Source organism: Lethenteron reissneri, chromosome 41 (assembly GCF_015708825.2).
Source record: "Lethenteron reissneri isolate LAM-NWPU_2019-01 chromosome 41, ASM1570882v1, whole genome shotgun sequence".
Classification (NCBI taxonomy): domain Eukaryota; kingdom Metazoa; phylum Chordata; class Hyperoartia; order Petromyzontiformes; family Petromyzontidae; genus Lethenteron; species Lethenteron reissneri.
This window is the reverse complement of record NC_083819.1, coordinates 3,140,688-3,152,108: the sequence shown is the minus strand read 5'-3', so window position 1 is coordinate 3,152,108 and position 11,421 is coordinate 3,140,688. Positions and strand designations below refer to the sequence as shown.

At 52.3% G+C, this 11,421-nt stretch overlaps 1 protein-coding gene across 1 annotated transcript in view; it reads right to left on the bottom strand.

Moving 5' to 3' along the window:
- Positions 1-346: 346 nt before the first annotated feature.
- LOC133352639 (leucine-rich repeat transmembrane protein FLRT3-like) overlaps positions 347-11,421 on the bottom strand; it is a 51,579-nt gene continuing 40,504 nt past the window's right edge. Inside the window, exon 2 of the mRNA XM_061568405.1 lies at positions 347-5,886. Coding sequence (XP_061424389.1) covers positions 3,285-5,747 — 2,463 coding nt within the window. The 5' untranslated portion in view covers positions 5,748-5,886 and the 3' untranslated portion in view covers positions 347-3,284. The remainder of the gene's footprint in view (positions 5,887-11,421) is intronic.

The window sequence follows — 11,421 nt, the reverse complement described above, 5'->3', positions numbered from 1 at the left end:
CAGTAGGTGCTACCCGTTAACAAAATTGTCTGTTGAAAGCTCAACGGGGGCAGTGGGGTGTGGGTGGGAGGGATGTTTGTCTTTGTATGATTTGCCTGAAAACCGACGATAATGAAATGACAAATGGTACACTTTAGTTAAACAATCGGAGGCCGTTGGGGTCAAAGGTTTAAACATCCAGCTTTTACGTGACTAAAGGGATGGGGGAGTGGGTGGCTTAGAGTGGGGGTGTGGGTATTTTAAGGACACGATGACAGCCATGAGCTCGCAGCATTCGAATGACGTTTTATATTCAACAAATAAAAACAAACTTCGGGAGTGTGTGTTTTTTTTTATTGGACCGTTTATTTTCAGCACAAAGGAAAGGTACACTTTTCATTAATTATTCACACGATTTGTTTTTTTGTTTCCCCCCTTCCTCCTCTCCTTTTTTGTGCAAAACATTTAAATGCACACACGGGCTCCCAAAGCGACTCATCAGGGAGATACATCAAGGCACACGCTGCCATAAGGCAATCAGATATTTTGGCTTTGGTTGATAAAAAAAAAGCTACCGCTTTAAAAAGTAAATAAAATAAACTAAAATACAGAGGCAGCAATAATGACACAGACGATTGTATAACACTCCAATCAATGCACCAAAATTAGGATTAGATTTTGACGTGTAAAAATGCAATGTTATTTAAATGAAGGAAACTTCCCTTAGGCCAATGTAAACGTAACCTTAGCCTGACCTTTCGTAACTCTCTGTGTGTGTGTGTATATGGGTATGCATGCTCGTGTGTGTGCGCGCGCATGTATTTGCGTGCCGTAATTCATGCGTGCTTGTTAATCTGTAGTGATCGTCTGCCATGAATATGTATGAATTCCTGCGTGGATGTGTGTGTGTGCGTGCAGTTGCGTAAAATTAAGAACCAATGCATATTAGCAAATTTTGGCCACATAAATTGAAGTATGTTTCACCGAAATTATATATATTATCTTGATAAGTATATACATGTAGCGAGCACGTTCTTACACTACATCAGAATAAAAAATAATTTTAGGCTTGACACCCACTGAACTGTGAACGGTAAGGGAATAAATAGATTAAAAAAAAAACGTGGGTACGGAGAAACGCAACGTCCCTCTGCATAGCCCCTCAAAAAAATCTTCACCCACCGCCATCCTCCGCAGTCTCCGGAAAAAAACCAACAAAGAGCGGTCTCCGAACCAACGTGACCCGTTCATAACGCGTGGCGGCACAGGACAACCCCGTCTCGACTGCCGTGCGTCGTGCGCAGAGAACATTGCGAGACCGTTGCCGCGTGCGCCAGGGTCGGACGCATTTTTGTCCGCGCGAATCGACGTCGTGCGGGAGACGCCTTTTCGTTCGTACCCGAGGCTCGTCACCGCTGCTCTCCTTTTGTGAACCTTCTCACAGTTGCAGTTGCGGAAGCTGCAAATGGAATCATCTGAGCCGCTAATCTCCCGTCCGCCCCCGGTGTGTGTGTGTGTTTCTTTTAAAACAATCACAACCATTTGCTCTGCTCTGCCGCATGAAATGGTGTGGATCATGGGGGACCGTGCGAGATTTGCTGTACCTTGGGGGAGGCAGAAGCAAAGTGTAATAATCACACCGCTACTCTTTTTTGTTACCGAACACCATGGTGGGGTGAGCAGGAAATTGCGGTGATGCAGCTTTTTTGCCACTTTCAATTTGAGGCTTCCCCTTCTGCCAGGTAAACAACAGCCATCTGCTTTCGAGGGTATATGTTTTTTTGGGGAACACAAGTCCAAGTTTTATAAAGCGTCCCCGCGGACGATTACAATTGACGTGCCTTAAAGTTCGCTTGTGGGCCAGGGCCCAAAAATTGAGGACACCCACAGCTTCATAACTCACCGCATTCCAGGCTTTAGACGCCTACACTTTTGCTTCAACCGATCGTCAATGCCACGTCTGAGTGGGAGAGACGTCTTTTGACCCCGATCAATTCACGAGCAAAGTGAGTCGAATGTCTTGCGATTCGCGCGAAATGTAGACTGGACTCCCTCCCCCCCCAAAAAAAACACAAGAATGCCTGACGTCTGTCTTGCTGAAAGCATTTGAACGAAAACCTTACGGATAATTAATGACAGCAGTGTTAATAACAATAGTAATAATTTACATGAGGACATATTTTCGGGTAGCGTGTACTTAAACAACAAACAAAATATTGGGAGATTTTCAATGCCTTCAGCTGTTCCCTCCCCCCTTCATTTGATTACAAAAAATAACGACTTGCCTTCACGCCCCAGCAGACGCAGAGAGCAGGCAAAGCACCTCTTCGACGAGCCTGATTGTGGCTGGGGTGTCATCGCTATGCATTTCTGCTAAGATCACAAGTCTCCGTACCCTGCTGAACGCTTGTTAAGTGTAAAAAAAAAATACCCCCCCAAAAATGTGAAACTCCATGCGGTGTAAAATGGAAACGTGAATATGTACAGTGCTTCCATTCAAATGCAATCGATAGCGCTATACTCATGGTCATTCGGTCGATGTGTGTTGATCATTGCCATTGGCTTGAAAAACTGCATTCCAGTAACCCTGCAGCAACAGTGCATAAATATTTAAAACAGATTCTTGATTTTTTTTTATACAGCAGTCTTATCTCTGGACAACAAAAGCATACGCAACTTTTTTTTAAATCGTATTTCCCCAAATAGGTTATCGAAGCAAAGGCTGTTTAAACATTAAAAAATAAACCAGCCTTAAGTGTTATTTACCTAAATAAGCTTTTACAAATGCAGCGAACGTTACCTTATAGTGTTTTATGCACAACGAACAGCGAGCGATAGCTTTCGGCACCTTTATGTAAGCAACATAAACCACTCAACCAAAGGTAACACATTTGTCAATTTTAAAAATACCCATAAACCACACTAAAAGTCCAAGTGCTAATAAAACGTGTACAGTTTCGTCCTATAGAAACAAAATAATTGGTTCCAGTTTTCGACAGTCCAGTGACATATTAACAATATAAAATATTTGATACATTGCTGTCGTGTTCAGTTGTATTCATCTTCTTGTTCCTTCCCACCCGCCTCTTGTTTTGTTCTTCGTGAAACGTTTCGCGTTATATATTTATGCCGTCGATTAATTTTGCCTCTCTCTGCTTTGCATCGACAAGTCTGGGTACGTACTCCCGTGCGAGCGGCGTGATTATCGTCGTAGCCCTCCTGCTCTGTGCCACCTTAGCGACGCTATTATTATAACAACAACAACAACAATAATCTGTTATTATGGGGAAGCATGACGGGACGCATCACGTGTGCGAGTAGTCAGAGTCCGGAATCCCGCTGTCCCTGTAGCTGCGGTTGCTGCTGTTGCTGCTATTGCTCGTGTCCCGCTGGTAAACCATGAGCTCCCCTCCGCGCGCCGGCGGGAAGATGGTCCGTATGGCGTACGCCGACTTGGCCACGCCGGCGCAGCACGGCTCGTTGAGCGGCACCGCCTCGAAGCGCGTCTCGCAGATCTCCAGGATGGAGCCGCCGCCGGGCTTGGTGGCCGGCTCGTAGTAGCCGACCTCCGCCCTCTCGTCGTTGTCCTCCTCGTCCTCGTCCCCCACGTCGCCCCCGTCCTCGGCGCGTCCGCGGCTCCAGCTCTGGCGGCGGCCGCCCTGGCTCCACGCGCGCCCCCGGCCCCTCGCCGGGCGCTGCTGCGCGCGCCCGTACAGCGGCTGTCCCGCGGAGCGGCGCGACCCGCCGTGGCGGCGGTGGTGGTGGTGCACGTACCAGCAGAAGGCGGCGAGCAGCGCCACGAAGAGGGCCGCCGCCACCGCGCCGCCCACCATCCCGGCGAGCGGCAGCAGCGACGGCTGCTGCTGCCGCGGCCGCTGCTCCTCGCCGCCGCCGCCGCCGCCGCCGGGCCCGACCGCCGACGAGGCCGCCGCGGGGCCCTTGCCCGGGTGCCGCGCCCCGGCCTTCTGCAGCCGCGTCGTGTCGACGTTCACGCAGGTGCCGTCCGCGGGCCGCTCCTCCGCCGTGCCCTGCTCCTGCGCGAACTGCCCGCGGCGTTGGACCCCCTTGGCATGCGGCAACGGGGTGGCGCAGATCCGATAGGTGGAGCGCGGCTCCAGGTTGGCGATGAGGAACTCGCCGGCGCCCAGCACGGTGGCCTCGTGGCTGTCGAGGTGCGGCTCGCTGGCGGACGGCGGGGGGCCCGCACCCCTGGCGGCCAGGCCCAGCCGCACCCAGCTGACGCGGTAGGCGGCCGTGGGCGACGAGCGCGCACCCGCGTCCTGCCAGTGCAGGCGCACGCTGTTCTCCCTGTCCGGGCACGGGGAGAAGACGAGCTGCGTTCCGTCGGACATCGGAGCCGAGATCGTGCCTGGCACGTGGATCCTCGAAGACGAGGAGATGACCTTGGCGTGGCCGCCGCCCCCGCCCTCCCTCCCGTACGTGAATACGGACGACGACGTGGAGGAGAAGTCATCGGCTTCCGTCAGCACCGTGGCCAGGGGCATGGGCGGAATGCCGGCCGGCGCCATCCCCTTTGAGATGCCGATGCAAGAAATCTCCTTGAGGCCAAAGTCACGGATGAGCGTCCCCTTGAACCGCTCCGGCGTCTGGCACGTGAGCCCTCTCGCGTTCACATTGGGTCTGCTCCGCAGCCAGTTCCGCAGCCAGATGAGGCCGCAGTCGCAGTGCCATGGGTTGTTGCACGCCGACAGGTGGCTCAGGGACTCGAGGCCGTTGAAGGAGCCCTGCGACAGGCTGCGAAGCCCATTCCCGGACAAGTCGATCCTCTGCAGCTGCTTGAGGCCATAGAAGACGCCGGGCGGAAGGCGCGAGATCTGGTTGTCCTGCAGAATCAGCTTCTGCAGGCCAAGCATGGGCAGGTGCGTGGGGACGGTGGTGAGAACGTTCCGAGCAAGCGACAGCTCGGTGAGCGACGGCAGCCCCGAGAAGGAGGAGGCCGAGATGCTGGCGTCTCCCAGGATGTTCCCGTCGAGCGCCAGGCGGCTCAGGTAGGTCAGCTGGCCGAAGATGCGGTCGGGGATGCGCGAGATCCTGTTGTCGTCCAGCCGCAGCTCCTCGAGGCCCCTCGGCAGGCCGCGGGGGACGCTGCTCAGGTGATTGCGGGAGAGGAAGAGCAGCTTGAGGCGCGGCGTCCCGTGGAACGTGGCGGGCTCGATGCCGGCGCTCGACACGGAGTTGTCGTTCAGGTGGAGCTTCTCGAGGAATGGCGTGCGCTCCAGCACCACGCCCGGCACCACCTCGATGTTGTTCTCCTGCAGGTGGAGCTCACGCAGGTTCGGGGGCAGGTGCGCCGGGAACTCCTCCAGCTGGTTGTCGTACAGGTAGAGGACCTCGACGGACAACAGCGCCTGCAGCATGGTGGGAAGGCCAGCGTTGGTGATGCGGTTGTTCTGCAGGTAGATGGTGGTGGCGTCTCGCGGCAGCCCGCTCGGCACGGCCGTGAGACCGCGGTCGTTGCAGTAAATAAAGCCGCTGTTGCATCGGCACACAGCCGGGCACGAATCCGCAGCCGTCTCGGGGCACAGCAGCAGCAGCAACTGCAGCAGCAGCAGCGAGTGCAGCAGCGACTTGTGTGTTGATGGCACGAGGGAGCCGGGCCCGGCCCGTTGTGGATTCGGACATCGTGAGCGCCTCGACGACGCGCCGCGGTGACATCCGACCCCGCCGGCTCGCGTAGCCGTCGGGTTCCTCCGTGACAATTCGCGTCCAGGGGCCGCGCCGACGGAGTGACCCGTTCCCGCCGCCATGTTGGGCCACGTGCGCACCACGCGCTGTCCACCTCGCAAAGTCCCTTCCTTTAATGGCAGTCGTTAGTCAGCACTCGGACGAGACGGATTGGGACGTCACGGATAATGTGCGCCAGTGGCCTGGTTCCATTCATCGCCTCTGCAGGCGAAAGATGGTGGGGGATGGCGGGTGGGGTGGGAGTGGGGGGGGGGGACATCAAAACATTCATTAGCATCCCTGCAAAGTGGCCCTTGCGGCACGCCGAGAGCCGCTTTCACTTTGTCCTGCCCACTAATTGGCTGTCTGGTCCGCCCCGGGCCAGCCAGCGGTTGGGATATCATTACTGCCACAACATCGCTATCGAGATAACACGTTGTCACCGGGGCAGCGGATGCTTGCGCTGGGCTCTGTGAAAGTACACGGAAAAGAGAAAAAAAAGAAGGGAGTGAAGGAGGGTGGGGGAGGGGGGGCGCGGAGGGAGGGTTTGCCGGGGGCGAAGAGAGTTGTCAGAGCAGATGCCCATGTCCTTTGGGCAACTCCGTCGGTGGCCGTTACCAAGAAGCCCGTGACAGGCCGTCTGGCTCTCGATCAGCTAAAGTGTCAATTGTGGAATGCGCGTCTCTCCTGCATCGGCCTTCTCAACAGAGCGGTGCCATTGCGGCCTCTTTTAAGGGGGCATCACGGCGAAATTCGTCATTTTTTTCTCTTCAATGTGAAATAATTAGCGGCTAGAGTTCGACTCGACAAACGTTCCGTTGGAGCTTGCAAGGAATAATTTTTAATTAAGGGCTAATGAAGTTTCGTTGTTGTTAATATCGTTGTGGATTTTTTGCTGTTGATGGCTGGAAATGATTTTGTACAGTAAGAGCATTGTGGTTGATTGAGCACTCTGGTCGCATGAGTCAGTTGTGCGCAAAGAAGTGACTCGTTTATGTGTCCCGCGCTCTCAAATAACGTCCCCATTGTCTATCCCCCTAAATCGCCGTCATCTCTCGGAATACAGAGCCGCTTTGAATGTAATCGAGAAGGATTCGGTAATAAATCATTATCAATAATAAAATGGACAGCTCATTTAGTGCTTAATAAACAAACGTCCCGTTTAATTTTTGTAAAAAAATGAAACTAATTTGAGAATACGCATGTGCCAGCAGGGGCCATACGTATCAGAATTACGGTCACACAAACGAACGTGTTAAATTAATTGGGAGTGCCTAGCAAAAAAAAAAACTACCATTTTGAAAATAACTCCGTTGTTAAGATCAGCCAGGGGTAAAATTGTTGAGAAGCAACGATGCCTACTAATGTTATAATGGTATGTTGGTTTTCAGCAACTGAACACATACAATGACCTTGTTACACTACGCAGAGGCGCCGAATGATAAACGACCACAGCTGTCACAATAAATCATGAACCCATACCATGATGCAGCATCGATGCAGCAAGCATCCAACTAGACAAAGACATCAGCAGCATTGTTCCAAAAAAATAATACCAGAAATATTACACGAGGATGGGGGGTGGGGTAGGGATGTGGGTGAAAAACCGTGGCAAAGCGAGACAGAGGGGGAGCAAAATAAAAACCAACGCGTACCTTCGTCCGATGTTATAAGCACGCCTGTTCGTGCCTCGAGGAGGGATTCCCACTGGAAGCAAATCCTACGGACGTGAACCCATCGCGCTGTCGACATGCACGGGGGTCTATTTCTACGAAGATCCTCTGCGCCGACTAGCCCACCCAACTCCGCGCAGAACGCTCTACGTAATATGTGTTGGTGTCCGTAGACGTTTCTGTGCCGTGGCGACGATAATATGATTGTAAGCCGGGCTGGCAGTTGGTCTGTGTCGGCACAACCGAGCAAAGCTTGTTACCCGAGGGCACGCAGATGGGTGGGTAGGCCGGCCATCGTTAGACACATTTTTTTTTACAACGAGCTTAATGCTCACATCACATTATTGACTTTTCGAGTCCCTTTGCTCGCATCCTTGGACCAAGCAGAAGCCTGAGAAGAAAGTGCCTCCTCCCGAGGTAATAACGTGGTTTGCTCGCTGGCTCCTAACGCTTCTCCCCCTCGATCAGAAAGGCTCACTCGCTGCGTGAGCCCTCACAGCAACTATCATTCCGCTCATCCCGTCTCCCCCAACACCCCACCACAAAGTGACCGGTCGCTGTCAGTGCCCCCCCCCCTCTCCCCCGCGCGAACGTGGGTGGGCTTCAGCTGCAGCCGTTATTCCCTGCCAGTGAGTGTTGCGTGTGTAGAGTGGAGGAGGCTTTGCACTCCTTTGCTCCCAACACCCAGTCACATCCCGTCCTTTTCAAGCACGCCGCCGGTGACCTGCTCCACGTGCCTCTTTGCACGAAACCTTGCTCGGCTGAAGATCCGGCGGAAGATGATTTTTTTTTTAGCCTCTACTCGCCGGGAGCGAAAGGAATTATGAACCCAATAGGCTTGAAGTTTTGAAGAGCGTGGTCACACGCTGACAAACCTACTTCTCGTCTACGTGTATATTATTATTATTATTATCCCTTACCAGTATTTCTTTTTTTTCCTCCTGACTCCCTTGGCCGTCTGTATCTTAACCCCGGCTTTCACAATTTTATTTTTTAAAACGAACGAAAGGGCGCTGGGGAGTGTGCATCGGCGGCAAGACTCGGCACGGCAAAATTTGGGTGGATGAAAGCGCCACTTGCTACCTGCGCTCTAATGCAGTGTAGTTTGCCTGCAGCACTTACACACCAGCGTGCTCTCTCGCCCAGTGGCTCTCTCTCCCTCTCCTAATGCGCCAATCCAATTTTAGTCTCTCCTGTTAACACACATTTTGTGAACAATAAAAAAAGAGTACTCGCATGCGCACACGTGTGCATGCGAGAGCGCGTTTAATTACTACGCCCGGTGCACATTAGTTGTACTTGCTCACTGCTAAATAAAATATATGATGGTTACGCGTGTAATATGCCAATGGCAAGGACAAGCTGCATTAATTAAAATCAGCGTTCTACAAAAAACGTTCATTGTCACTTGCCGGCCGGCCGTGTTGTGCGTACGACTGCATTGGGCACTCTCACTCATCATGATCATTCACGCAAAAAAATGTTTAAACCCCCAATTTATTATTTTACTATTTGTTTCTCTTCACTAACCCAGAGTGCTATTTTATCTTTCCTACCGTTATCTTTAACCTGTAATTCTCCTCTCGTGAAGGGATGCCTTTTTATCTTTTTAATATTCGAAATAATAAAAATCGTGGAAATGTCACATATTTCTCCACTGCGATAATCTCTTTCTGCTGTCTCATCTCTCTTCTTAATCACTGCCCACACTTCTCGCCTCATCCATATTGCCTCCTCGCCTCGGTCCAGCACCCCCCCCCCCCCACTCCCCACACCACCTTTAATTAATGAATTCATCATTAATTGGCTTCAGAGTGCGCGTGGACCCTTCGTCATTCGCGCTCACGCTGCGGCGCGCCTCGCTCTGGCCCTGCCGCTCAGATTCCGTGCACCGCGCGATCGTGGGGGGCAGCGGGTGGGGGGCAAAGGGTGGGGGGGGGGCACGGGGTGTGGTGCGGGTTTCCGTTTATGCGTCGCCTCTGCGCCCGACCTGAGGGTGCGAGCTAAAAGGCTCCGCTCGAATCCGCGCCGCTGTTTCACGTTCACGACGAGTGACAGTCCAATTACAGAAATAACGAGGGCGGCGGCGGGGGCGGGGGGGGGAACCCCGTCCGTGAGTTGGCTTCTCGTTGTGCTGTTGACTATAAGTCGGGAGAGCGTTGGAACGCCGCCTAAAGCGCGGTTCACCAGAGATATGCCCAGGAGAGAAGGAATGGGTGGTGGTGATGGTGGGGGTGGCCACAGATGAAAATGCCTCTCGGGCCGGTGTATCGACATCTGCAACATTTTATCGACACCCGGTTGAATGGACGCGCACTTGGCCATTGGATACAAAACACTTCTCTGCAGATGCCCATGGCTGCATGGTACGCCCAAATCTAGAATTAATGCCCTCTACGGGGAGGAATTCCACCTATCTGTTATCTTTATTTTATTTTTATTAATTTTCATGTTTCACCTACGTGACTTTACCGAAAAAACCTAAGATTATGAATCCTTGCAGTCACGAAAGCTTCAAATCTAGAATTAATGCCCTCTACGGGGAGGAATTCCACCTATCTGTTATCTTTATTTTATTTTATTTTTTATTAATTTTGATGTTTTACCTACGTGACTTTACCGAAAAAACCTAAGATTATGTACGCCCACGTGTCCGTATGTATGTGCATTGAATTTCCTTTGCACCGCACGGAGCCAACCGTGCTAATCGTAGCTAAGTGTGTAGAATCGGCCCAGCAACAGTTCTGGCACTGATTACTCGCTTCTGTTCGCTGTGGCTGGGAATTGAACTCAGGTTACGAGGTTCATAGTGCAGTGCGCTAACCAACTGTGGCAAGACTTCTCACACCACGGCACTGATATAAGCACGCGCATACATATAAACACATTGCCATACACGTCATGCGCACTTCAATGGAGCACATGCGTGCTTATACGCATACACAACAAAGACACAGATCCCCTTGAGAGCCTTTCATAGGCTGTTGGGGCAAGTGCTGTTAGCGAGTAGCGCTTATGAAGGCCGGCACGGTACACGAGGGGTGGGTGGCCAGCACCACGCCAGTGGCGATGTATACACGCCGCACCAAGGTACATATCTGAAACTGAGTCGACATAGGGGAGGCCCATGACTGGTTCAGATAATCGTTACTGGTGTTAGCCGTGAGCGGGAAATAACTCGCACCACAGGATTCGTAGCGCAATGAGCTAACCGCTGAACCACTGCTCCCAGTCACACACGCACGGACACAGCACACGCACACCGGTGGGATCTTCAGTGTTCCTGGAATAGGTCACATCATTAGGCCGACATATTTTACCAATGAAGTTGAATATTTTTGGTCCTTACCCTAAGAATAGAACCATACCCTCCAGCACTGGTCGAGAAGGTGGAAGTGGACAATACCCCCCCCCCCCCCCCAGCTTTTGTAGTAAATTTGAAGGCTCCACGTCGCACGCTCCAATTAACTGCCCACACTTGCGCATGGGTCACTGCAGCCTTCGTCGAATAGAAAATAATATCCCCCCCCCCCCCCTCGTCACGGAGTGAGGGACATTACTAAGATTAGGCGCCGAGTGAATTGCACAGATTTATGTCGAATTGTGTATCCACCTGTGCTTCCCCTGGTGGTGCCCAGCCATTGAAATCACGGGTGGCGTGCTTTCAGTTTGTTTTCCCACTGCTGCAGTTTGTAATGTCACCGAGGCGCCTGGTGCCAGTTATTTCGTTGGATGTTTGATGTCTCTATGCGTAAATGTGGAAACTCGCCATTGGCAAGAGATTACTCTGATTCGTAGAAAGCTTCAAGTTGTCAGGATTTAGCCGCTGAAATAGGAACATGTGCTTTTTGGATTTCTCGGATTTTAAAGCACGTGTCATTGCGAGCGGGGCAGTGATTACGGCGGTCAGAGCACGTGTCAAACGGCAAGTTCAACTTGTTAGCTTTCTTTTGTGCATTGGGAGTGGCTTTCGAGAATTTGAAATTAGAGAGGGGAAGTTGCTGCTCAACTAAAGGTCACCGTGTGCGGCATCGGCTGATGGTGCGCTGCATGTTAAGATTGCACGACGGTGTTTATTAAGGAG